Below are 26,723 nucleotides of genomic sequence, written 5' to 3'. Positions count from 1 at the left end.
AAGCTCTCAGCAGTCGGGATGTCTTAAAAGAACACAAGTGATGTGTTAGTTGCTTCTCTGTGTCGGTTGCTATAGGTTTGATTCCTTGAACCCATCCTCCTTCAGTTAAAGGTAAAGGGTAAAGGGACCCCTGACCATTAGGTCCAGTCGTGGCCGACTCGGGTTGCGGCGCTCATCTTGCTTTATTGGCCGAGGGAGCCGGCGTACACCTTCCGGGTCATGTGGCCAGCATGACTAAGCCGCTTCTGGCAAACCAGAGCAGCGCATGGAAACGCCGTTTACCTTCCCACCGGAGCAGTACCTATTTATCTACTTGCACTTTGACGTGCTTTCGAACTGCTAGGTGGGTAGGAGCAGGGACCGAGCAATGGGAGCTCACCCAGTCATGGGGATTCGAACTGCTGACCTTCTGATCGGCAAGTCCTAGGCTCTGTGGTTTAACCCACAGCGCCACCCGCATCCCCCTCCTTCAGTTAGGCGTCCTCAAATTACAGGGACGGAGATGGGGAGCAAAAAGAGTAAGGTCTCATTCATTGTCCTGCCCCTTCCTCCTGCATTTTTTTTTGGGGGGGGGCAAGACCCCAGTTCTACAAGCCCTGATTATTGACCATGGCAACTTAAGTCGACAGGGTGTCTTCAGATACTGTTGGGGCTGCCTCTGCGTTATGGCATGGCATTTTCTGTGACAGTCAATTAAAGGGAATATCTACTTCAAATCTTGCACGAAAGGCAAGCAAGCCTGCAAAGAAACACCCTTACCCACTCAGTAATAATGTGCTCCTTCAATTTGTACAACTTTCCTCATGAATCACACTGGGAAACCGGCTGACAGGACATTAGTTCCTGGCTTTGCTGGTTATTTTGCTGCAATGCTATATGTCACTGTGGTTTTTCAAGGAAAAGGTAGTAGTAGCTAGAGCAGCACATAAAACTTGACAGTAGAAGTAATATAAATGGGAAGGTTTTATTATAGAAAGGCGCTGCCTGAAGCTTAAAACTGTATTGACTTTCCTTGGCTGAGAACATACCTCACTTCAGAATAGTGTTTATTATGTAAAAGATTAATTCTTTTGAAAATGTGAAGTATGGTGTAAAACTGATTCATTCTACCAGTAACTTCTATGACTTTGAAGCATTTAATTGGAGTTGTTTTCTCCACTTGTTGTTTTTCCTGGTCCCAATTCAGCAATAATCCCAGTACAGGATAATTTAAGAGAGATGGAACACTATTAACACCACAGAGACTCAGTTCAAACTTTATACTGGTGTCCCCTTAAAACATGGCTTGCAAATGGCCACCCAAGCTTTGGAAATCTGCACTTAGTACTGCTTATGATTCATTGTAGTCTGGCATTGCAGGTACATCATGGATCTTTTTATCATGGTTTCCCCCAAAACCATTTTTTGGCACACCTATTTCAAGTGGGCTTCAAGGGTACCTGGTTAAGATGATCATTTGTTTAGAAGCGGAGAATCGTAGTTAATGCTAATATCCACCCCACCACCACCGCCGAGCAACCTCCTTGCTACAAACCATGGATCGTAGGGGCATCTCTGCAACAGCTATCTCTACGGGGTGGCAATGTAGTTTTATATCTGATCTCTTAATTTATTTTCCTCTCTGTTGCAGGGCCATGGCAAGTCCAAGAACAAGGAAGGTCCTTAAAGAAGTGCGAGTGCAGGATGAGAACAATGTAAGCAGTTTCGTGTATCCCCTTAGCAGCTTATGATTCAGCAGCAGTGAGTCATCTGCACCTCATGTTAGACACTTGCCTTTTGTGTGCTGCTCATATTAGCGTAAAGATTTGCCTTTATGAACTCTCTTTCTGGACCAGTTGTCATAAAATGCCCTGTCGTCCTGATCAAACCGTATGATATCTGCATGTGCAAAATAAATATTGCAAGAATTCCTGCATGTAGTGTCTTTTTTGGATAGTTGGGCTATATTGCAGCAGAACTTCATGCTGGCACAGTGACTTCTGTACGTTGGAGCAAGTTTATCAAAATAAAAGAAGCAAATCATCATTGATGGGGTTCAGTCGTGCTTGTTTGCAAGATTGTTCTTGAAAACCTCATGCAACAGATTTTATTTCTTTATATAATATGATGTCCTGTAATTCGGTTAGAAAAGTCAAAGTACAGTTTGAAACTTAGGCTGCGTTCCTTTTCCCATCTACTTCTTGAGTAAGTCCTGTTGAAATCAGTAGGATCAATTTACAGTCATACCTTGGATCCCATACACCTTGGTACTCGGACGTTTTGGCTCCCGAATGCTGCAAACCCGGCAGTGAGTGTTCCGGTTTGTAAATGTTCTTTGGAACCTGAACGTGCGACAGGGCTTCTGTGGCTTCCAATTGGCTGCAGGAGCTTCCTGCAGCCAATCAGAAGCCATGCTTTGGTTTCCGAACGTTTTCGAAGTCAAACAGACTTCCGGAATGGATTCTGTTCGACTTCCAAGGCATGACTGTACATCAGTGAGACTTGATTCTGAGGAAACATGCACAGAATTGCACTGTAAAAAACTGCAACAAGCTAAAAGAATGAGATCAGCAATATTTAATGCTAAGAGCCAATAAAATATTATAAGACTTGAGGTCTTTGGTGCTGTAGGGACTAAAAACTTGGCATCTATGCTATCCTATGTACTAGCTGATGATCTCTGATTTAAAAGGTTTATATTTTTTATGGTATATATTTATAGTTGTAAAGCACTTTGATATTTTTTTATAAAATTGTGGTATACAAGTATTTTTTAAAAATAAATATAGGGGAGTTCAACAGATGGCAAAGTATCACAGACAAGCCTTTTTTAAGGCAGTTGGTTAGCAATAGGTGTGGGTACCCAGAGAGGTGTATCTGAATGTGATTTCGGTAATTGGGCAAGCTGGTCTGGCAGTAGGCAGTCCTTTCCGTCCATGCTCTAATGGAATGTTTCCATGTAGATATATTCTTGCAGGGCAGATTCCAAAAGCCACTGGCTGGATGTTATGTCTTAATTGGTATGAGTAGTACTGAAGTGTTTTCGAGGTTACCAGCATGAGTTTGACCAAACTGCGGGAGGCAGTGGAGGACAGAGGTGCCTGGCGTTCTCTGGTCCATGGGGTCACGAAGAGTCGGACACGACTAAACGACTAAACAACAACAACAACAACAGTACTGAAGCACTTTAATATGAATAATTTGATTAGTGTGTTAGACTGAATGGCAGCCTGCAGCTTCTACTCCAAATAAGTTAGCAGACAGGGCAGGCTGTAAAGCTCTAATTATATATGTTGAGTACCGTTTTATTTATTTGCTTTAGCTGCTTGATACCGTTCCCTTTTTTCAAATATCTCCAGAGCAGCTTGAGAGTAGAAAATTAAAAATAAGAAATACATTTAAAACAAAATACAAATGCAATAGTAGCAGCAAAGCCAACTGGAAGGCTGGCAAGATGAAAATAACCTTTCTACCTGGTGACAAAAAGCATCGTAAGCTTGGTGCTGTGTGAACCTTTATGGGGAGAGAATTCCAGAGCTGAGATTCCACCACAGAGCAGCTCTTATCTCCTGTCACCACCTGCTTGAACTCATGGAACCTGGAACAGGGCTTCCAAGGAAGATTTTAATACATAGACAGACTTATGTGGGAAATACAGATGTAAGAGAAATGGAGACAATAATACTCTTGGTACCTTAATATAGCACTATGAAAATAGCAAGGTTTGCTTTGTTTCGTTTCTTCTAAATAACGTTTTGATATCATTTCTGAGCTACTCACCTGGAGTAACTACTGAAAACAGAAATAACTTCCACCCTCATTTTTTATTGCAGGTTTGTTTCGAATGTGGTGCATTTAACCCTCAATGGGTGAGTGTGACCTATGGAATTTGGATCTGTCTGGAATGCTCAGGAAAGCATAGAGGCTTGGGTGTTCATCTCAGGTCAGTCATCAATGGTGATAACAAATACGTTTTCGTTGGGGATGAAACAAGTAAATGAAAATGTATATATTGGAACACATTGGCTGCATTCACATCCCACACGGAACCACGGCTAGCTTGCCATGCCCAAGTCGGAAGGAGCTACAGCGAGCCTTGGGCTCACGTGCTTTCGCTTCTCCTGCACAGCTGGGAGAAGGACTTTGAGAGTGTTTGCTCCCTGAATCTTGGCCTGTTGTGTTGTCTAGAGCAGGGATTGTGGTTTATCCCTAAGTTCAGTATCCTCAACGCAAGCCACCTTCAAATTGGGTTGTGAAACTGGCTTCCTTAAACTATAGCCATAGGGATAAACTATGATCCTTGCTTCAGGTGACACAACAGTCTGCTCTAGGCATTACTATGTCTGGATCCAGCTTGGTGTCTGATTTTTATTTTTGGGGTTGTTGTTTTTTTTACATTTCAGAGCAACATCAGATTATTTATATAATGTGCATGTGTTTATGCTCCAGCTTTAACTTCAACGGAGGTGTCTCCTAGTAGTGACATACACATAATTCACTTAGGAGTCTAAAATTGATCCCTGCCCCGCTGATGATACAGAAGTTATTTTGGAAAGCTTTTGTTGCTGGTGTTCAAAGCTGCTGATGCACAAAGATATTAACAAAGGGGTGTGGCGGTTGCCTTTCTGGTTCTCAGTTTTGTGCGCTCTGTCACAATGGACAAATGGAAGGACATTGAACTGGAGAAAATGAAGGCTGGTGGTAATCGTAAATTCCGGGAGTTTTTAGAGACTCAAGAGGACTATGATCCTTGCTGGTCGCTGCAAGAGAAGTACAACAGTAAAGCAGCTGCTCTCTTCAGAGATAAGGTAAATGTAATTAAACAACAATTTCAGCATTCTTGGACCATTCAACATTCATGCCAGCTTGATGCTTCTGGGGACAGTATAGGGAGGCAACAGCCCTTTCCTGCTAGTTATATCTCTTGTGTCTAGTATTCAGTCTGAACAGTGCAGTTCCATTTATCTCTGTGGCTAATGTCTGTTGATAGACATCTCCATGAATTTTCCTAGTCCCTTTTTAAAAGGTCTTCTAAATAGATAGCTATTGCCATTTCTTGTAGTGACTTCAGCAAGTTATTTACACTTTGGATGCGAATAGCTGGTTTCCTGGGCCTTGATAAAGCAGTAGGGAGCCTGGGTGGCCCTACAAACCTATCTGCTTCCATTCCCTGCTTCAGGAAAGTCTTTCTGTGGTGCTTTCCTCCCAGTTTCAGGGGCTAGGGAGTGGCATATCCTTTCATGCAGAGCTTAGAAGCAGGCTACATCAAACCCATTCTCTGTTTCAGCTGCGCAGCAGCGAATAGAATTTGTGTCTTTAAGGTATTATTCTTTTTAGGTGGCAGCAGAAGCGGAAGGTAAAGAATGGTCTGTTGAAACTTCTTCTGCCAGAAACTGGACTCCACCTCAGCCCAAGGTTGCTCTGTCCTCAGCTCACCGGTAGAGATCTCTTTATCTTGCACAGTGTGTGGTTGTTCTAAGGCTATTATGTTAACCATATGAAGGTGCTTAGACTAATGATGGAGCTGAATACTGGAGAATGCGCATGGCTATTACGGTTACCTACAACATCGCATCTAGGGGGATGGGCCATGCTGTTACATTTTGTACAGTGGTACCTCAGGTTACATACGCTTCAGGTTACACACTCCGCTAACCCAGAAATAGTGCTTCAGGTTAAGAACTTTGCTTCAGGATAGGCACAGAAATCGTGCTCTTGTGGCGCGGCGGCAGCAGGAGGCCCCATTAGCTAAAGTGGTGCTTCAGGTTAAGAACCGTTTCAGGTTAAGAACAGACCTCCGGAACGAATTAAGCACTTAACCCGAGGTACCACTGTACCTGTTACCAGGGAGATAGGAGAAGAAATGGGGCTGATGTTAGTCTTTAAGAAGCTGACCAAGGTTCTTCATTTTATTTTTGATCATTGCACATAGGAAGGCAGACCTCTTTTGTTTACCGTATTCATCAAATGTCTTTTTAACCTGGCCTTCATCTCAAATTTATTTCAGAGCGAGGTGCACCACAACTATGATGCATAAACTACATACAAAAATTAGTTAGAACAATCACAAGTATAAATCAGCATGACAAAAAGGCAGGCAAAATAACATTAATAAGACTCCAGGTTGCAGGGCTACAGCACTTAGACCATTAACGTTCCTAGTCACCTACAAATGGCTGGGTAAAAAAATTAAGTTTTTTTCCTTGATGCTGAAATTATAAGAGTATCTGTACCAAGAGTACTTCCAAGAGGGGGAGGAGGTGCATTCCACAAATGTGGTGCAATGTTTGCAGGATTATATCTTCTCTTAGCAAGGTTTGCTTATTTACATGCCACATGCACTTTTCTCTAATGCTTATTGATTTCAAGTGGTCCAATTACTATGGCATAATAATGTTTGATGTATGGGTTTGTTTGCTTTCTTTGCAGGAGCTCTGCTGGACAACCCCAGAATGCTGGTGCCCCTTCTGACAAAGCCTTCGAAGATTGGTTAAATGATGATCTTGGCTCCTACCAAGGGTAAGAATCACTTCTCCGTTAAATATAGGGCTCCTTTGTTGCCAACTGTGGTTGTCCTCTCCCCTGTGGTAACCACCCCTGTCCTGGATGCTCTGCACAAAGTTCCCCTCCATTGAATTTTCCATAAGATGCTGGGGGGAAAGGATGCTTGCTTCACAGAGAACTTTTGCAAAACCAGCACGAGTCTCTCTCACGCCCTCTACTCCTCTGGGGAAAATAATAATAATAATAATATTTTTTAAAAACAACAACAGTGAGAGGTGGGCCTTTCCTAAGTTGTTTGCCCATAAAAGAGAACTTGTGAGGATTTGTTAGAAACCCAGCCAGATGGGCGAGGTATAAATTATTATTATCCTCCTCCTCTTCCTCCTCATCTCACCAGGGAGACCCACAAACATTCCTCCCTCTCCTCCAACAATATAGGTAAAACAACCCTGTATAAAGCTTGCATCAGTTGCTTATACAGTGGTACCCCGCAAGACGAACGCCTCGGAAGATGAAAAACTCGCTAGATGAAGGAGTTTTTCGTTTTCTTAGCCGCTTCGCAAGATGCATTTCCCTATGGGCTTGCTTCGCAAAACGAAGCTTGCCCCCGCAAGCTCCGGGGATAGCGGGGAAGCGCAGCGCGTCTTCCCCGCTGTCCCCGGACCTCTTTTGAAGCAAGGGGTGGCGGGGAGAAGATTGCTTCTCCCCGTTGCCAGCCCCGCAATCTCGGGGGACCCCTTTTGAACCAAGGGGCGGCAACGGGGAGAAGTGATTCTCCCCGCTGCCCCTTCCCTTGCTTTAAAACAGGTCCGGGGACAGAGAGGAAGGCGTGCGCGCCTTCCCCTCTGTCCCCGGAGATTGCGGGGCAGGCAACGGGGAGAAGCAATCTTCTCCCCACCGCCCCTTGCTTTAAACAGTTCCGGGGACAGAGGGGAAGGCGCGCGGCGCTTCCCCTCTGTCCCCGTACGGTCTCCATAGGAACGCATTGATTGATTTTCAATGCATTCCTATGGGAAACCGTGCTTCGCAAGACGAAAAACTCGCAAGAAGAAAAAACTTGCGGAACGAATTAATTTCGTCTTGCGAGGCACCACTGTAGTGGTTTAAGGCATATCCTATATTTGAGCTCAAATATGTAACTTACATGTTTATAGAATGCTTATGTCATTCCCCCCTCCTTTTTTCCACAGTATTGTCTTTTGACTATAAATGCCTTTTGCTCATTTTCTTGTGTGCTTTGATTCAGGGGTCAAGAAAATCGTTACGTGGGGTTTGGGAACACAGTTACGCCTCCCAAAAAGGAAGATGACTTTCTCAATAATGCCATGTCCTCTTTGTATTCAGTAAGTAGCTGCTTTTCCTGTGCATACGCTGATATAAGATGCATTCTTATTCTTTCACTCTTCTGTTGCCAGTAAGCAAGCCAGGGTTCCCCATATTACATCATGTCTGAAACAACAATTTAAAAAGTAGAGACGACAGAGTGCAATTTTAGACAGATTACCTCAACCCTTGGAGTATAATGCTAAGAAATGAATAACCGTGCATCATAGAAAACAACCACAGTGGACAATTTGACTAATGGTGTGCTTGATTGCTTATCGGAATGGTAATCAAATCAAAATGATAATTTATCCACTTGCTTTGCTTTCTTGCCAGAATGCTTCTAGTGTTGATTTCGTTCATGTTTAGCTGCGCTAACCTTTCTTGCCTTCATGCTGGTCTTTCTAGAAATACCAGCCCAGCATTTTAAAATCAAGTAATATGGGATTGGGACGCGGGTGGCACTGTGGGTTAAACCACAGAGCCTAGGACTTGCCGATCAGAAGGTCAGTGCTTCGAATCCCCGTGACGGGGTGAGCTCCCGTTGCTCGGTCCCTGCTCCTGCCAACCTAGCAGTTCGAAAGCACGTCAAAGTGCAAGTAGATAAATAGGTACCGCTCTGGGGGGAAGGTAAACAGCATTTCTGTGCGCTGCTCTGGTTCACCAGAAGCGGCTTAGTCATGCTGGCCACATGACCTGGAAGCTGTACGCCAGCTCCCTCAGCCAATAAAGCGAGATGAGCGCCGCAACCCTAGAGTCGGTCACGACTGGACCTAATGGTCAGGGGTCCTTTTACCTTTTTAAATATGGGATTATTCTCCTTCGTTCTCTCTAGCCTCTCAAAACATTGGTTTTCACTACAGTGACAAGCAACTCCCCAGTTCTTTTTCAAAATGGTTTTCAATGCATTTGAAAAGAGTACACTCTGCAATGTCACTGGTCTCCTCTACCTGCATAAAGGCTTCAGACAGGGAGAACGGAACTGGCAGGAGGCTTCCCGGGCAGGAGAGAAGCAGTAGGGAAAAGAGCTACTTGTTGTGGCTCTATTTTACAAAATCAATAGTGTCATTGTGTATGGTTAGTGTAGAAAAAGAAGAAGAAGAAAACAAGAGAGGGGAAATCATGATTTGTAGAACTTGCTTGAACTTGGAGCTAAGAGCTGGTGACTTTCCAAACTAGGGAAACTTTCCAAACTGCATCGACTCCCCTGAATTAAGGAAATGATCTTTCCCTTATTTTGCCTCACCTTTCTACCTTCCTGTAGTTAAGCCCATGGATCAAGCAAGGGTTGCACGTTTTTATTATGGCTACCAGTTTTGGCCTTTGTGCAAGTTTGGGAGCTGTGCACTTTCAAACAAAGAGGCTGAGCTTACTGAGTATTGGGGTAGCGTATATGACAATGTGAATGAGTCTGTGCTGTTACGATTCAGAGCAAAGGTGGGGAACCTGAGGCATTCCAGACATTTGGACTCCAACTCCCATCAGCTCCATCCAATACAGTCTGTCATTAGGGATGGTGGGAGATGGAGGCGAACAATGCCCAGAGGTCCAGAGGTTCCCCACACCTGATACAGAAAGGTTATTAGATTTTCTCTGCACTTGGTTGTTGAAAGAAACATTTTTGTTTTACCTTGGTAAGAATGGAGCAGGCCTAACCATTCTCTGCTTCTTCTTTCAGGGGTGGAGTAGTTTTACATCTGGAGCGAGCAAGTTTGCTTCTGCAGCTAAAGAAGGTGTAAGTAAACACCTTCCAGCAAACTTTATCCAGCAAATAAAGTTATCCAGCTTGCTCTGTGTAATGGAGTTTCTCTTAGGAAGCTGACCTTTTACAGGCGAAAACCTAAAAGGAACCAAACACCTGCAGCGATGGGCTCGGTTTGTTGCTTTCTCCATTCTGCTAAGGATGCCTTCAGATGCTCATTAACCACCCATTCACCTGATGATCATCTTCCCACATAAGTGCTTTTGAGGAATTGCTGTGTGGTGAAAGCTTTAAATGGCCATCCTAGCAGGAGGGTGACAGCTATCATCATGTGAGACATCAGGTCAACTGAATCCATCCTGAGAACTCAAAACTGCTGCATTGTAAAATAATCTTCATTACAGGCTGCAAACAGTGTTGTCTGAAGAGGAGTTCAGACACCCCTCTCATCAGGTCAAACACTTTTAAAAGTCTTGCTGCACCATTCATACACCAATTCCTGCTTTCATCTAGCCACCTCATAGACCAGGCTGCTTTGCCCTGCCGCATGGCAGAGCCAGCCTTGGCTGTCAACCAAAATCCTGTCAAGAACACAAGAACCCTTCTGGTTCATTCTGTTTCCAGCACAGCCAGCCCAATGCCTTTGGAAGCTCGCAATCTGGGCATGAAGGGAACAGCCTTCCCTTAATTTGTCTCTCGCTCTCTGTGTGTGTTTTCATAGATTCTCATATCCAGAAGAATATTGCCTTTTACGGTGGAGATTTGTTTTAGCTTTCAGGTCTGATAGCTGCTGTTACAGCTACTTTTTATGGATTCAGCTAGTCTCCTTAAAAAAAGAGAAACCATGCTAATTGATATTTATGAGAAATTACTTGTGGAATTTTCAAAAAGGCATGTTTTGGAAACGGCATTGATGCTTTAAAGTGGTTAAGCATCTTGGCTGTTCTTGATAGTCAATCTAATTTTTATCCAATTCCCCCCCCCCCTCACCTGCTTTTTACATATAAGAGCAAGTTGAAGCTGGAAAAAGAGGAGCATAGTGCTTTGCTTCTCCTAATAATAAAACTACTACTACTACTACTACTAATAATAATAATAATTTATTTATACCCCGCCCATCTGGCTGGGCTTCCCCAGCCACTCTGGACGGCTTCCTAAAGAATATTAAAATACTGTGATACATCAAACATTAAAAGCTTCCCTAAACAGGGCTGCCTTCAGATGTCTTCTAAAAGTCTGGTAGTTGTTGTTCTCTTTGACATCTGGAGGGGAGGGCGTTCCACAGGGAGGGCACCACTACCGAGAAGGCCCTCTGCCTGGTTCCCTGTAACTTGACTGTAACTCCTTGGCTGGTGTGAGGCATTTCTGTACTGGCAAAGGAGAAGCTCTCCCTCCACAATTGTTTTTGGAGGTGCAGACTTCCTTTCTAGTGGCAAAATGATTTTAGAGAACATTTCTCTGGCGAATGGGATCCTCTGAACCCACATGGCCATATCACACGTGGGCAGAACATACGAGGATGTGTACACACAATAACCTTGAAGTGTGAAAAGTCAGTTGTTTTTCTGCCTACAGCTTACAGCAGAGGGCGGCGGGGGGATCAGTGTTTGGGTAATGCTAGAAGTCTTCCATTTGAAAGGATCCTAAGAAAGCAAAGTTTTGATATTCATGGCTCTTAAAACTTCCTTAGAGTGGTAGGCGTTTTGTAAGATTTTGAAAAACATAAGAATGTTATAATGTCAAGAGGGGAAGAAGTTAGGTTGCTCCGGTAAAGCCACAGAAGACTCTTGTGGCGCTGCAGTCCACATCATCAGTGTCTGTGCTTTGAATTGCTAAGGGGAAAATAAAAGACTGAAACAAACAATTTTTGCTTCTATTAACAGGCTACCAAATTTGGATCTCAAGCAACTCAAAAGGTGATTTTCACAAGTCCTTCTGTTATGTGGCTAACCCAACACTAAAAATCTTCACTGGTTCTCTTTTCCTCAGCAGTTTGAATTCTCTTGGAATATTTACAATCTCCCGGATCTTCTCTGAGAAACTGCAAATTAGGTTCCAGTGTCAGAGGTATTGTGATGAAAGCGTCATGTACTCTTAAGTTAGGAAGCAGATGAGGTATGTTTTGAAGCACAATGGAAAACAGAGATTGCACCTGTTGACTCATCAGACATTTATTTAGTGGTTTGCTACCAAGTTGCAGAATATCTACAACTGGATAGCAAGAATCTGCTCTAAAAACCTATAAAACCACTCATCATCTTTGCACTTTGCACCATCGACTGTTGCTTTTTAAAAAACCGAGACAACATACTGTTGCTATCAGGCATGTGTCCTTTCTTATTTTAATAGAGAATGTTGTGTCATACATCTAAATTGAACAGGGGTTCTGTTAATTCACTTTCCACTTATGGCTTATGCATATTTTACATTTTAGCCCATGGCTGCAGAATTTACTCCTTTGTCACGTTAAGCATTTCGCCTGAGGGAGCGGCGGAAAGCAATTCATTAGAAGTAAATAAATCTACTGAGAGGGGAATTGTAGGTTATGCAGTGTACGTAATGTGGAAACGGATTACAGCTTCCTCAGGTAAAATTATGTAGCCTGCAGTTAGTGTTGCAGAACCTCAGATATTGCTTCTCTATTAAGCAATAGCCTCCAGACTTGAATTGCCTCCTAATCAATGCACAATTTGCATAGATCATAACTTGGGGCTGGTTGATACTATGCTGGAATCTCTGTGGGACTGCCATAAAGTCACAGCTGGGAGATGCTCAGATGATGGTGCTATTTATAGGAACTGAGGTGTTTACATGTGTGTAATACCCACACAGAGAAGCTGGTTTATACAAATGATATCTGTGTGCGAGCATCTACAAGTTACAAGCTCAGTGGCAATCCTGCATGTTCCTGAGGTGCTTGCCTTGTTGGTGAAGGGAACACGCTAATAGAAACCAGCTTCTATAAGAGCCTATTTGTACTAAAACAAACCTAAGCAGAATACACCTAAGGTGTATTCAGAACCTAAGCAGTTTGTAGAAAGGTGTTGGCTGCACTTATATCATGTTGTGCAAAGCAAAGGCTTTGGATTCTATGAGGACTATATCCTTGGGTGCATTCACATGCCCAGTGAAATTAATTCTTGTTTAACTGAAACCGTCTTGCAAGCTAAAATGGTGTGTCTTTCAGTATTCCTGGCAGATGTTGGCAGAACACAAAGCCTGCAGATATTTTCCCCTTCTGTAAAATATATAACGTTTGATATTGACTTGATTTTCCTTTCCTGCCTTCTTATGGGAGTCACAGATCCTTATTTAAACCTTGTTGAATGTCATATTAGTATCAACATGCATATTTATTCAAAACGCTACACTGGAGTTAACTTACCAGCCCTACTGACAAGCCACCTCAGCAGCACTGCTGCCTTCTCAGTCGGCACATGATGGCAAATTTTCCCAATTAACAATTGGAGCCGTTGCTTCCTAGCTCGTGCTTAGAAGCTGACTCTCGCTCTCAGCCCTGACTATATAATTTTATTTTAGTTTATTTTTGACAATTTAGTTCGGCGTGGTAATCGAGAAACTAAACATTTTGCTTGTCGTTAAGGCACTGACGTTGGGATAAATATCATGCTTTCTTGCCAGGAACAAAAGAGTACATTAGATCTTTTGCTAAAAGCTGCTTCTTCTACCTCCCTTGCTCTCTTCTCTTGTGCTGCCTGGGTCTAAAGTTTTGGGGCCACAAACAGCAGGCAGATCCGGTAAAGCCCTCCCCTCAATTTTCATGCATGGGCGCTTTGTTACTGTGCTGAGTTTGTACATTTTGCTGCTAGCTGTCTTTTATAATTTCACTTTAACCCCCCCCTCACTTTGAAATCAAGTCATTTTTGTTGAACGGTGTTGTCTGCATCTTTCTGTAATGTCTCCCCCGGCTTGTTTTAAAATAGGCTGCATCAAGCAAGGGTCCTAAGTATATATTCCAATCCATACTATTTTGTAAATGTTGGATGTCAAAGGCTCGCTCCACACGTGGGTTTATGGGATGAGCACTCAGGACTGAGGTGTATTCAGAACTGTATTTGCATTAGGGATGTATTTGGAAATGAGGTTAGCAATAGATGTTCCTCTGAAGGCTTTGTTCATGAGGAAAAGGGTGTTCAGCATTCAGTCAATGATCTGTCAAACCTCTGTCTCTTTCACAGGGTTAACAATTCCATCAGCTGCATATTGTCAGGAGAATAAGTTGTGCATATTCTGTGAATTGAACCAGACACTGGCCCTCATAATAAACAAGGGCATTGACTAGACAGACTTAGTTTAGGGTGTGAACTTCCACACTATCCTGTTAGCATCATCAGGCATGGTAACATATAAAGAAAATGCCAGCCATGTTAGTCCAATACGTTGATTGTTTTCATTTCTAGTTTAACGTGGTGACAGATTAGATGAGGAGACTGTGGTATTAGGCAGGAAGATGAGCAGGGATATCCCCCAAGCTTTACAACTTAATCACACAGAAATTAAAAAATTGATAAGGAAGAGTTCAGTCACTCATCCCATCCTTAACTCACAATGCATGTAACTTTGCAGAGTAGGACAGGATTCAGGAGAAGTGCAACTGTGTTCCTCCATAATACTTAGCATCCAATAAGAAATAGCAGCAAGAAATAACATTATTCTGGGAAACAACTGAAGGATGAGTAGAATGTTCTTGGTCTAAAGCAGGTACCCCCAAACTCTGGCCCTCCAGCTGTTTTGGGACTACAACTCCCATCATCCTTAGCTAACAGGGCCAGTGGTCAGGGATGATAGGAACTGTAGTCCCAAAACAGCTGGAGGGCCGAGTTTGGGGATGCCTGATCTACAGGTCATCTATTCCAATCCATATTCCCCAAAGCAGCTACTGTAGGGTCAACTTGGGCAGCCTAGATCTGAGTGTCATAAACATAATGGTACCAGTCCACAAGTGTATTCCTTCTCTTTTTAACCTCTAACCAATAATTCATTCTCTCCCTCCCCCCCCCCCCCGGTCTTCCCCCAATTAACTGGGTACAATTTCGCACCATTTCGTATTTCTAGTTGCAACACTTTATAGGTCTAGAGAAGCAGAACAGGGCAAAGGAAGTGCATCTCCCGGACTAACAGGCCACACCTGAGGCACCACAGTACAAAATCACACAAGGTTTTCCAGTTGCGTTTCACTTCTAGTTTAAAAGCCTTCGGCATCTCTTTCCTGTTTTTTTCTACAAGTTATGTTTGTGCATCTTGACAAAGAGCATGAAAGTTAGGCTGTAGAATTGGGAAGAGCAGGTCTTCTGCATTCCCTGGCCACAGGAAATCTTCTCATATGGGCTTGCCATTGCTTGCATATCTTCAGAGTACAGTGGTGTCCCGCAAGACGAATGCCTCGCAAGGCGAAAAACCCGCTAGACAAAAGGGTTTTCCGTTTTTTGATGCGCTTCGCAAGACGAATTTCCCTATGGGCTTGCTTCGCAAGACGAAAACGTCTTGCGAGTCTTGCGATTTTTTTTCGCTCCCCCCCCTTTTTCTAAGCCACTAAGCCGCTAATAGCCTTTTAGCCGCTAAGCCTTTAATAGCTGCTAATAGCGCTAAGCCGCTAATAGGGTTGCTTCGCAAAACCGCTAGACGAAGAGACTCGCGGAACGGATTATTTTCGTCTTGCGAGGCACCACTGTATGTTCTGTGAAATGATTGCATTTCTCTTTCCAAAAGAACTTGCTGACTTCATGTTACTGTAGTGCAATGATTGTGATCACCCAGTAGCCTCAGTGTGGTTAGCTCCCATGCCCCTCCAATAATTTTAAGCTAATGCCTACATGATATGGGCCGTTATGATATTGTGTTCTTACATCCGAGTAACCACACAGTGTGACCAAACCACTTGAGTGAAGTTTTCTTGCGTGTGGCTGGAGCAGCATGGGAACTGACCTCTCTGCAGTGGCAGCACATTCACCCCTAAAGTAACCTTTGGTTTAGCAAGGATATTTTCTTTTGGTCTGTTGGGACTTGCTTAAAGGAACCAGTTCGAGGATACTGAAGCAGCCCTGTAGTCTTGTACATCTCAGTGTATTTCCCCGTCTCTTTGTGAATACGCATTGTGTGCTTAAAGCTCACTCTCTCGCTTGTCCCAGGCAAAGATCAGGGCTCCTCTGTCCTGCTTTTGTCTTTTCTCTCTTTCTTTCTTCCTTTTCTTTGAAAGTCTAGTGGCTCCTTTCCGTGGCAATACATGTTAGATGTTTCCTATGAAGAAAAGTGTAACTGACTTTTGTGTTTGTTTTACTTTTAACTAGGCTTCAGAGTTAGGTCAGAGTATAAATGAAAATGTCCTCAAACCTGCACAGGAGAAGGTAACTTTGGAAATGAGTACATTGGTGATGGGAACTGAATACCATTTTCCTTCTTACACACATGAGCTTCTCCAGTGTGAAATTGTGTGCACACAGAGTGGCAGTACAATTCCTCCCCGATGTAGTCTAAAAAACACTTCCCTGTTGGTGTTATCAAAAAACCAGGTTCTGGCATTATACTTCAAGAGATTTGCAGCCAAAGATCTGAGAGTCCAGTTCAAAAGGATGTGACATTGATATTCCCCCCTCATCCTTCTTGGCCGTTTAATTCGTCTGTCTCAAACGCTTTGTTTATTTATTATCATAATATCCTGCCCTTCCTTCAAGGAGCTCAGGGTGGCTTACATGATTCATCCTCACAACAACCATGTGAGGTAAGGTATTTTAAGGGGGGAAATGGCAGATCTAATGTCACCCCATCCTGGCCAAGTCAAGACTTGAACCTGAGTCTTCTTGTTCCTAGTCCAACACAATAACAGCACCCACACACCAGCACTCTTTGGCCAGATCAGGCCACTCCTTCCAACAGCATACCTCCCTAGGCCCTCTTTGAAGGGTTCCCCAAGATCCTGCTAGTTTTTTTTAAACCATAATCTTGCTTGACTTCCCTCCACTCCCCCTCTTGGTTTCATTGTTTAGTATTTATTCATGCACGTCCATGAAACCTTATATGCCTAACAATCCAATTTTAAACCTTCATCTTAATACAAGTGGCATTTAAAGATCCAGCTAGTTTAACACAGGGGGCAGGGTTGCAAAGCTCGCTGCAGATCAAGCCCTCCAAAAGCTAGAAAATGCCATAGATAAATAATATGGGGCATTACTGAGAAATTTTCACAAATGCCTGACATAGTAGAGACTTGGAACATGTTTGAACACTTAATTGAATACCCTAACATGGGCACTAGCACATGTTACTGGGGATCCTAATCCCTGAGGCTGGGGCAGCTGCTGAAAAGCCCCTCCGCAAACTTCTGTTCTCACGTTTCCCAGAGATCACAGGTGAGCTAAATACTGAAAAGGAGTCTATGTTAATATTTCATGGCGTGCAGAGAGGGCATTCCCAACCTGGTGCTTAGGATGTTGTAGAACTGCAGCTCCTGCTATCCCTGATCTTTGCCCATGCTAGATAGCCCTGAAGGTAGCTGTACTCCAAAACATCTGGAGGGACGCGAGGCTGGGAAAGGTGGTACAGAGAAATATATTTTCAGAATCATGTTAAATAATTCCATTTTGATCAAGTATTGGTTGTTCCCATGAATATGATTCAGATGGGTGTTTCAGCTTTCTGAATTTCAGACTCTGCAGTGTGATTTTTATAGTCTCTGTTTATTAATAGCAACCTGTCAGGTTATGTCCATTTTGCAGACAAGGAAGTGGGGCTCAAATAAATAAAATAAGTGGAGCTAAAATAAATAACATGCAAAAGCTTAGGCAACGAATGCAGAGTTGAACTTAGAACCCTGGTGGTATTCTAGCTTGTTGAACCCTAAGATTATTCACTTTTACTCTAGGCCAGTGGTTCCCAATTAGCTAAGTACTGCAGACCTCCTGTTTTTCAAAATCCAAGCCATGCACCCTCTACTTTTGAAAATGTTGGTATCTCTGTGGTAGCTTTGGTTATGTGAATGGTGCCACCATACCCTCCCACATGTCCCAGTGCAAAACTTTGGGGCCACGCTCCTGCATGAGTCTTGCAACCCATGCGAGAGCACGGTGTCAAAAAATGCATAGTTTTGGGGCACCGTGATCTCGGCTGAGAACGAGGGACTTGTCCATCAATGGCAGTTCTCTAAAGACACAATATTGCTAAATTAAAGGTAGAATAATTAAGTTTTGAGGCTTATGATCTGTACTGCATCAATTGCCAACTTTTGAACCGAGTTAGAGATTATTTTAGATGTCTTCAGACATTTTAGGAGGGGCTCTGAATAATGTGTAAAGTTCTAAATAAGGAATGCATTTATGATGTAAAAAAGAATATGATTATACTTGTAAGAATTGCCTCACTTTTTAAAGTAAGTGCTCATCATGCCATTGGTTTCTTGATTTCTTAGTATTCTGCATCCAAAGTCTTTGGGTCCCCCAAGGAAGATTAATTCCAGAGTTCTTAGCAGATAACCTTTTAAAAGTAGCAAACTCTCCTGACCTCATTGTCTGTGGAATGAAAGATTTGTGTTTACTTTTGGTGCAAATAGCATTTCTCTCAGGTGGTTGTGGCATCATTTTGTTCTGCGCCTAACTTTGGACATCTTGATTCATGTAGGTAAAAGATGGAAAAATTATGGATGATGTTTCCCAGGGAGTCTCGCATTTGGCTTCCAAGGTACGATGTGGCCTTCCTAGTGGATAGGAGGCCAGGAATTAAGCCAGTCTCCATATTCCTTAGGCATGCTGTGCTCCAGCGCTAGAAGCAAGTTCTCCTGCAGCAACGCAGCATTGAGAAACAGCTGTCTATTCTGTTGTTGTTTATTTAGGCCCAAGTCACATGTGTCACTGAAAGTGATTGGGTTGCATCTGTTTTGCATGGAAATCAGTTTGACTATGACCTCACATGCAAGGAGCCGGCATTTATGCTGTGGCTGAACAAATCATTGAATGTTACAGCAATGTGTGAAGCAGGCTCATGTGTGAAAACTGACTCCCTCGATATCTAGTAAAGGGTATTTCATAAATGGTACGTGTACCATTGATGGGACAAAAAACACTTTCCTGTGAGCTCAGGATGCATTTCTAAAACAAATTCTCTTCCTCATTATGAAACGTAGCAATGGGTGGGCCAATGACCAGCCATAAAGTTTGCAAAGGAATATGGAAACAGCTTAAATGGAATGCAAAGACTTCTAAATTTTGCTAATATACGTGCCTTCTCCCTTTCTTCTGTTCTTGCTGCCAATGCTTAATAAAACCGGTAAGTGCTGATGCTTCCTAGTTTTAACTATTTTTCTCTTGAATGCTTTGATTTTAAAATTGCTCTGATACTTTTTTAAGAAAAGCAGTGTGTAAATTTCCTTGGAAAGGTGTATAGCGTTAGTACTTTTCGTAGCTCTGGTATCAGTGGTGAGCTCATCTTTCATGAACATGTTGTGTTTGTCCCTTATAATAATAATAATAAATTTTATTTATAGCCCGCCCTCCCCAGCCGAAGCTGGGCTCAGGGCGGCTAACAACAATCAAAATAATCCAACATTCTAAAAACATTCATTATAAAATTAATTAAAATCAAATTAAAATCAAATTGATGGCAACCATCAAGCAAAATTCTGTGCAGATTGCCAGAGGAGGGGGTCAGGCTGCGCCCTGACCAAAGGCCTGGTGGAACAGCTCTGTCTTGCAGGCCCTGTGGAAAGATGTCAGGTCCTACAGGGCCCTAGTCTCTTGTGACAGAGCGTTCCACCAGATTGGAGCTGCCTTCCACCAGATTGGAACCTTATATGAAAGGTTCCCAAACTCTGGCCCATGGAGAGTTGGTGGCCAGCAAGCTTCACTCAGGTGGTCCCTAGGATTTGTGGTTGAACATGAGAGACAGCACATCCATTGGATAAGACATTTATATTGCCTTCTAATTACATTTGTTTGCTTCTTTTATTTATTTTATTTTATTGTGTTACAAATTGGAATTCAAATTGTAATACAATGAAATGCAGTACTGTATATAATAAATAAAAGAAATCAAAATCAAATTAGAATCCATACGGCATCTACCGCACTGCATTAAAATTGTTGCAGCAGGCAGAAAAATCATTAAGTGGCAGCTTTCTAAGTTCTTCATCTGAGCCTATCAGCTAATCTTAACATTTTAAGGCCTACTTTGCTAAGAGTCTGGTCCCTTTGACCCAGTGGCTCAAAGCGGAGTGTCTTCTAGCTTCTAGAGTTCCACTTTCAGAGGCAAGTGATTAAGCTGGTTCTGCCGCTCTTCCACCACACCATCTCCCCCAAAATGATATTTTGTCACAAATGATGTTTTTGTAATCTTCCTTTGGGTTTTCCTTCTCCATTTTGCCCCAATCTCTATTTCACAGGTCCAGGGAGCAAGTAGTAAGGGATGGCGAGATGTTACCACTTTCTTTTCTGGAAAATCAGATGAGTCTTCTGAAAGGTACCCCTATTTGTGTATTTGTGTTAGATGTGTACTCTCCAGGCTTCCATGCCTCACATATCTGTTTTGATTGGCAGCTGTCGTGGCCAAAGAACACAGACATGGTTGTATTCCACGATAATCCTTCTAGAATCCAGTGGGTGTAAAACCCTTTTATTAGACCTATATGTCCCTTATTCATTTTCTTCTGACCTTTTACAAATGCTCAGAAGCATGCTTACAGCATTTTAAAACATGAACACAACTTGAAACAACTGGCACCTTTTCTCCCGAAACCATTATGTTCAAATATGCTTGCTTATGGTCTCACACCATTCTTAAAAACTTAAGAAAATTAAAAATTGAGAGGTTGAGACAACCTGTTTTGCATGCTGCTCTGTTTTATTTGTGATATATGCACTTGTTCTGTTTTTAATCTGGCCTTTAGGAAATGTTATTGAATGTAATTGTTGTAGTTTTATGTAAACCACTCAGAGATTTTTATTACGTGAAATGGCATGCACATTTTATTTTTAAATAAACCAGGCAACTCATGATACCCCTCTCCTAAACTTCATCACTGCTGTCTATAGGGTATTTCCATCCCATCATGGATAGCATAGTGTTGCCTCCCTGCAATGTTTACATTGCAGTGACTCCAGAGTTGCCTTTAGCTGGGGATATGGTGGAGCCTACACAAAAGCACATGTACACACAGCTACGTTTTCGCGCTTTCGCTTCTAAGGTGGAGATTGAATAGTGTAGCGTAACAGCAGATCAAGATCCGAGACTGAACACGATAGCAGCCCTTCTGATCCATTCTGTGCTGAAATGAACTAGTCTTCTCTTCTCCTGTGTTTTCTTCCTTGAAAGGCCGCCAGAGGGTGACAGCTACCAGTACAGCAGTGGTGAAGGCTACCAGAACAATGCAGTGGATCAAAGCTTTTGGGAGACCTTTGGCAATTCGGATCCGCCCAAAACCCACAAGTCCCCAAGCAGCGACAGCTGGACGTATGTGGACAATTCTACCGAGAAGAAGAGCTCTGATAGCTGGGATGTCTGGGGGTCGGGGACAGTCTCCAATAACAAGAACAGTAACAGTGACAGCTGGGAAAACTGGGAGACCAACTGGGAGAATGCAGCCGGGGAGGGCAAAACCAAAATGACCCCTAAGAAGACGACAAAAGAATCTTCTTCAGCGGCTGAAGAAGGCTGGGATAACCAGAACTGGTAGGACTTGTATCCCTGTCCATCACGGCAGAGGGAAAAGTCATACTTCTGATGGAAAGGTTTCCCATGTAACTGGATTAACGTCCTTGTCATTTTTGGGCCTGTTTAAACCTCATGCTTACTGTTCCATTCTCTTTCCACTCCTGTTTACAACTACTACAAAAAAAAGACATTGGTTTGTAGATTCTTGTAATTACCATATGAAGACGTGTCTCTCCCATGGAAATGACCTTGTGCATTCTTAGATATATTCTCACCATGCTGCTGTTGTATGCGGAGCATGCAGACTTCCTAAAGCGAGAGCCTGGAGGAAGTAAGCCCATGCAAGCATACTTTCATAGCACAATACTGCATGTGTAGTCTTGCAAGATTGCCCAGCTTCTCATTGGAATTTCAGGTGAAGTTCTGGAGAACTTCTGGATAAGCTGATATGAGTGTGTCTTCAACTGATTGCAGATTACTGAACCGATTGCAGATTAGTGGACTGAGACTGAAGTTGCCGGGGTGGGTTTGAAACAATACAAAATGGTAATTAAGATGCTGTTGAAGCAGTTTTTAGATTTATCAAGGTGTGAAAGGAAAAACAATAACTCTTTACCTTATTCAGCTAAATCTCTGTCGCAGAAGAAACAAGGTTTGAGCTTCTTCCGTATGAACTCTTGGAGAGTCAAGAGCAAGATACTTCCTTTTCCTGCCCTTGGTAGTTTCCATTTCTTTTTAAAAATTAAATGAAAAATGTCACATTGTTTTTGTTCCCTCGAAGGTTCCATTTGCTCTTTTTGGTTTTTACCAGAACTGCCTGCTATCAGAAATGACGAAGTGTTTGGAAGGATTAGACAAGATAGTTAAACAGAACTCGTGAATGAAAGAAGCAAATTTCTTGAGCAACCGAACCTGAGTTTGGTACTTTGACTGCATTTATAGATAAAATCAGTATATAAGATTCCAAAATAGATTCCTCTCCCTTCCCCCCCTCCCAAACAAATCAGCAGGAAGCTAATCAAGTTTCATCATGTTGGCTGCTTTGCATGACTTTTGAGAAGAATTCAGGTATTTATTTCTACAGGTCTTAACGTACGTTATTGATGCTTGTGGTCAAGAGATCTTCTTTTGTCATCTGTCTCCCTTTGTAATGTGTTACAGCATAGCATGACTGCTAATGTTGTGAGAAGCTCCTGGAAAACTTGGGATCATGGTGTAATGGGTTGAATTCCAGTGTGGATACCAGAATCGCAGAAGAGTGGGGTGGGGGGCTCCTTTCATACCAGTGTGGAAATGTTGCTTGCAAACCTACATTTCAAATGTTTGAATCTCTGCCCAATAACACCTTTGCATTGGCAGGTGGACTATTTCTGGGGTTCCGTGGACCTGAGCCTGGACTTCTGATAAGCTTTTGCACAGACTTAGACCTCCAGAAGTCAGCTAAGGTTGTCTGCTGTATATAACTGTCCACAAACACACACACACACACACACACACACACACACACACACACACACAGTGAACTTACCCACTAAGTATTAATAGTTTCCTAGGATTTTTGTGTATTGTTTGGTATGTCAGTATCTACTTTGTAAAGAAATATGACCTTGTTGGCTTGTTCTGCCGTACTTAATCACTAGCCTTTCAAGCTGCCAACTGAAATGTTCTTCGAGTATTTTCATTGTTTATGCTCCGCCATCCTCTGCTCTCAACAGTCTAGCGCCCTTTCAGTGAGTCTGTGGTAGCCATGGTGCTTCCCTGTGCCAGACAGACTCCTGTGTCCTCTTCTGAGATCTCTAGCCATGTAAAATGGCTCCTTTAAAAAAAGGGAAAAGGGCGCAGTGAGAGTTAACGCCTTTCTTTAGTGTTGGTTCTGACATTTTTTGTAAACACCGTGACCCATTGAGTGGTATTTTTTTACTCCCCTCCCTGTTCTAAAGATAACATCATGGGAACTTAATTGCATGTTCAACATGTAGTGGCTGGCGTAAATTTATACCTGACCCTTTTTATCTGCTCTCTTTAGTACATGTTTGCTGCCCGAGTCTCAGAGCCAATGCATGTGCTCTGCAGTTCTGCTATACCCATGATTTGGCAGGAAATCTTTTGATTAAAGCATCACAGTAACAGGGATGGGAAAATGTACTTTGAGCTCACTGCTGACATAGTCGACCTGAATTAATATTAACTCCTCTGCATCATCTTGAATTGCTTTGTTACTCTTATTTTCTGCCACTCCCCAAAATATCCATACGTTCCTAGTCTGTATGAACAAATGAATGTTATATTTGTAAAATAATAATAATACGCCTCCTCTCCTGTTCTCACCGTTTTCTCCAAACCTAGCAGATTTTTCTCTGCTCTTGTAATACTTTGTCATTTCAGATGTATCTACCCTTCGAGATCAACACTTCATCAGTCACATTCTTAAATGCACCATTGGTGGTGCTGACATCTTAGTAAAACAATGCACAGGAAAGGTTTTGATGTCAGAGCTCAAGGTGCCCTATTTATTCTTCCGAAATCATGATCAATTCTTACAGAGAAGGGTAGCATGCAGTTGCTGGGGAAGGGACGAAGCTGCTTTTGATTCACCTTTAGTCACAATCTCAGCAAGGCTATATCTGTTGTAGCCCTAAGAATGGCCACTTGACTGATTGCCTGTGGCAGGGAATCTTTTTTTAAATCAAAAGTTTTGTTTTTAAATGTCATTGATGCCTAGCATGTATGCATGAGCCGGTGGGCTTGGAAATATGCTTTTAAGCTAATGCGTTTGACCGCAAATCTGGCCTAGGCCATCATACAGGTTAATGAAAGGGTATGGTGCTCCAGTGAGCAAAATCTGAATTGGCAGAGTGATTGCAGCATTGAATATAGGCCTTCTCTCCTGTTGTGTTACTTCTTTCTTTTGAAAGGGTTGATTCCTCCCCCCTCAGCTCACTTTTCTGACTATGAACTACCTTTCAAATCTCTCTATACTGCAGGTTGAAAGATGTGTGCAGAAACAGCACAGCCATTGCTTATTTGAAAAAAGCTTAATTGCATTATAAGAAATCAGTTTTTTAAAGCCATTCAATGCAAATGTATTAGACTAGTAATCAGAGAGTTACTTTCACACTATTCTTCCTTTCAGAAATGTGCTGCTTATTTAGCTTTTTGGAGAGGCAGGGTTGATGAGAATTTAAAGGCTTTTTTCAGGGAGAAGAAGAAACAACACCCTTTGATGCTGATCTACCCCCAAACCCTAAAAACCACATGGTATCTCTCAAGCAAGAATGATGCAGTTGCAAATGGGTTGCTGTTTTTTTAAAATAAATAAATAAATAAATAAATGTGTGAGGAAGTACTATAGGGGGGATACCTGGCTTGCATGCCTGTTCCTACAAAGCTGAAATGAGAGAACTAGAAATAACCCCAGCATTATGGTTTCTGTTTAATACAGTGCATGGCAATAGGAGATAAACCCATGGTACAGCATCATTTAAGTAGTGTGGGCTGGGCTGGCTACATGAATAGAACCAAGTCTCTAGACTACTCACCTGTCCTAAACGGCACATGAGCTGCTCTATCCTGCCTTTTCTTTCTGAATTGAGGTCCAGCCACCTCTGCGCTGAACTCTCTCAGTGCCAATTCAAATGCTTCATTCCTGCACAAAGCACTGCACAAGTGCTTTGGAAGATGTGATTTGGAGTGGAAAATACACAAACGTGGGTGAACGTGGGTGCCAGACTCCATTGTCTGGCTATAGGGATTTAGCTAATAATATGAGGGTTTGGCACTCCGTTCTAACTTTTTCCGAATGATTCCCTCAGCCCTTGGAAATCAGCTGTCTGCGAGATGGAACAATTAAGCAAGCCATGTGGGCTACCAAAAGCCCTTCCGCATGCCAGTAGGGCAGCGCCCCAGCAAAATTGCCAGGTTCATCTTTGGGGCAATAAAGAGCCATTTGTAAAGGTGGGCGTTTTTAATCACACAACCAGGTGTCTGTAGTGCTGGGGTTCACGATTTAAGACCTCTTTCTGTACAGTCTTGCTGGGATCTCTTCATATCCTCCAAGAATCTAGCACCCCCCAACCCTCGTCTAACATTCCATGGGTAGAAATTTTTCTATGTATTGGTGTAGTAATTTGTGCAATAACTTTAAAACTGTGAGGTGAACCTCCTCTTGATCCAGAAAGCCTCTCTGTACATTTGACTTAAATGGGACAGAAATAAAGTACCAGTGGAGGATTCTGCCCAAAGCTTTTGAATACAGAAGGGATGGCTTTGAGAGATGTATCTGAGGTTCTTAACCTTCCTTTGCATTCTAGGTTGGAATGACTGGTCTTTGGGTCTCTCTTTAAGAGAGGCGGGGGAGTTGTGGGACATGAGAAGCCTTTCAGTTTTCCTGCTGTGTATTTGTGAAGTTCACAGAACCTGTGAGCACTATTCCTTGTTCTGTAAAGTGGTACTGAACTTGAACCTACAGTGTCATCTTAAAAGCAAAATAAAACAATAAAGCAAGAGATATGGAACAAAGCAGCTCACGTTGCCTGAAGACTGCCTTTGATTTAGAAATAAAGACGAAAATGATACCTGTTGTCTTGATGATGATAATAATAATTTTATTATTTATATGCTGCCCAGCTGACTGGGTTGATTGAACCATGAGCCCTATGGAAGCTCTTTCCCCATCCTGTCTTTTATTTTTAAATGGAATTGCGCAGTCACACTTAACGCTGTGTTGCTGGGACTTGAGTGTTACTTATTTCTATTACATTGCATATATATTCTACCTTTCCTCCAAGGAGCTCAAGGTTAGGCAAAGAGACGATGATTGTTCCAAGGTCACCTAAGCAAACTTCATGACTGAGTTAGGGCGTTGAACCCTAGTCTCACAGCTCGTCGTCCAACACACTAAACACTATACCACACTGAGACACTGCACCAGACTCCCAGTACTGTGGTACCTCGGGTTAAGTACTTAATTTGTTCCGGAGGTCCGTTTTTAACCTGAAACTGTTCTTAACCTGAAGCACCACTTTAGTTATGGGGGCCTCCTGCTGCTGCTGCGCCGCCGGAGCCCAATTTCTGTTCTCATCCTGAAGCAAAGTTCTTAACCTGAAGCACTATTTCTGGGTTAGCGGAGTCTGTAACCTGAAGCGTCTGTAACCTGAAGCGTATGCAACCTGAGGTACCACTGTAGTTCGTTAATGGCTACCTGGCTGTTTTTTGATGGGTGGGTGGAATTCAACTACTTAACTAATGTTCTGCATTAAGCTCAAGTACTTTTACAAAGTACAGCTTTCTCTACATGCTCAGGTGTTGGTTGACCCTAATATAGATGTTTCATTTTTTAAAGGCTTCAAAGAATGCAGACTACAAGAAGTCTGAAAGGCACATCCGCTGAAAATAGGCTGATGTGCTGGTGGCTTTCAAATGCCTTGAAAATTCAAAAAGATGGTTCGCATGCTCCATGAGAGCAGCACAGGAGGCAATGGGTTTTGCTGAGCCTTGTAGGAAGGTTTGCTAAATCTCTGGGAGCTTCCATCTAGAGGTTGCTAAATGATTTGGAGAGCTC

The 26,723-nt window shown here is 42.7% G+C and overlaps 1 protein-coding gene and 2 long non-coding RNA genes across 8 annotated transcripts in view; 2 read left to right on the top strand and 1 right to left on the bottom strand.

The window, feature by feature from the left end:
- The window catches only part of ARFGAP1 (ARF GTPase activating protein 1), a 31,275-nt gene extending 9,353 nt beyond the window's left edge, over positions 1-21,922 (top strand). Inside the window, exons 2-14 of one of the 6 annotated variants that reach the window (XM_081917089.1) lie at positions 1,631-1,694; positions 3,813-3,922; positions 4,616-4,787; positions 5,317-5,417; positions 6,409-6,498; positions 7,730-7,826; positions 9,485-9,541; positions 11,392-11,424; positions 13,237-13,266; positions 15,817-15,873; positions 18,140-18,199; positions 19,896-19,972; positions 20,825-21,922. In XM_081917089.1, the coding sequence (XP_081773215.1) occupies positions 1,635-1,694; positions 3,813-3,922; positions 4,616-4,787; positions 5,317-5,417; positions 6,409-6,498; positions 7,730-7,826; positions 9,485-9,541; positions 11,392-11,424; positions 13,237-13,266; positions 15,817-15,873; positions 18,140-18,199; positions 19,896-19,972; positions 20,825-21,185 (1,305 nt within the window). In that variant the 5' untranslated portion in view covers positions 1,631-1,634 and the 3' untranslated portion in view covers positions 21,186-21,922. The remainder of the gene's footprint in view (positions 1-1,630; positions 1,695-3,812; positions 3,923-4,615; positions 4,788-5,316; positions 5,418-6,408; positions 6,499-7,729; positions 7,827-9,484; positions 9,542-11,391; positions 11,425-13,236; positions 13,267-15,816; positions 15,874-18,139; positions 18,200-19,895; positions 19,973-20,824) is intronic. The other 5 variants (XM_081917090.1, XM_081917091.1, XM_081917092.1 and 2 more) reach the window with 5 other exon arrangements.
- The window catches only part of LOC309373295, a 118,913-nt gene that overhangs the window by 43,260 nt on the left and 48,930 nt on the right, over positions 1-26,723 (top strand). The gene's annotated exons all lie outside the window — the stretch shown is intronic.
- Positions 22,254-24,478, bottom strand: LOC309373203. Its single transcript, XR_014169831.1, has 2 exons — positions 22,659-24,478; positions 22,254-22,626 (listed from the first exon to the last, which is right to left on the bottom strand). It is a non-coding gene; the product is annotated as an uncharacterized lncRNA (long non-coding RNA).

This window comes from Podarcis melisellensis (assembly GCF_964234715.1).
Source record: "Podarcis melisellensis genome assembly, chromosome: 6".
NCBI lineage: Eukaryota > Metazoa > Chordata > Lepidosauria > Squamata > Lacertidae > Podarcis > Podarcis melisellensis.
This window is presented reverse-complemented; position numbering and strand designations above follow the sequence as displayed.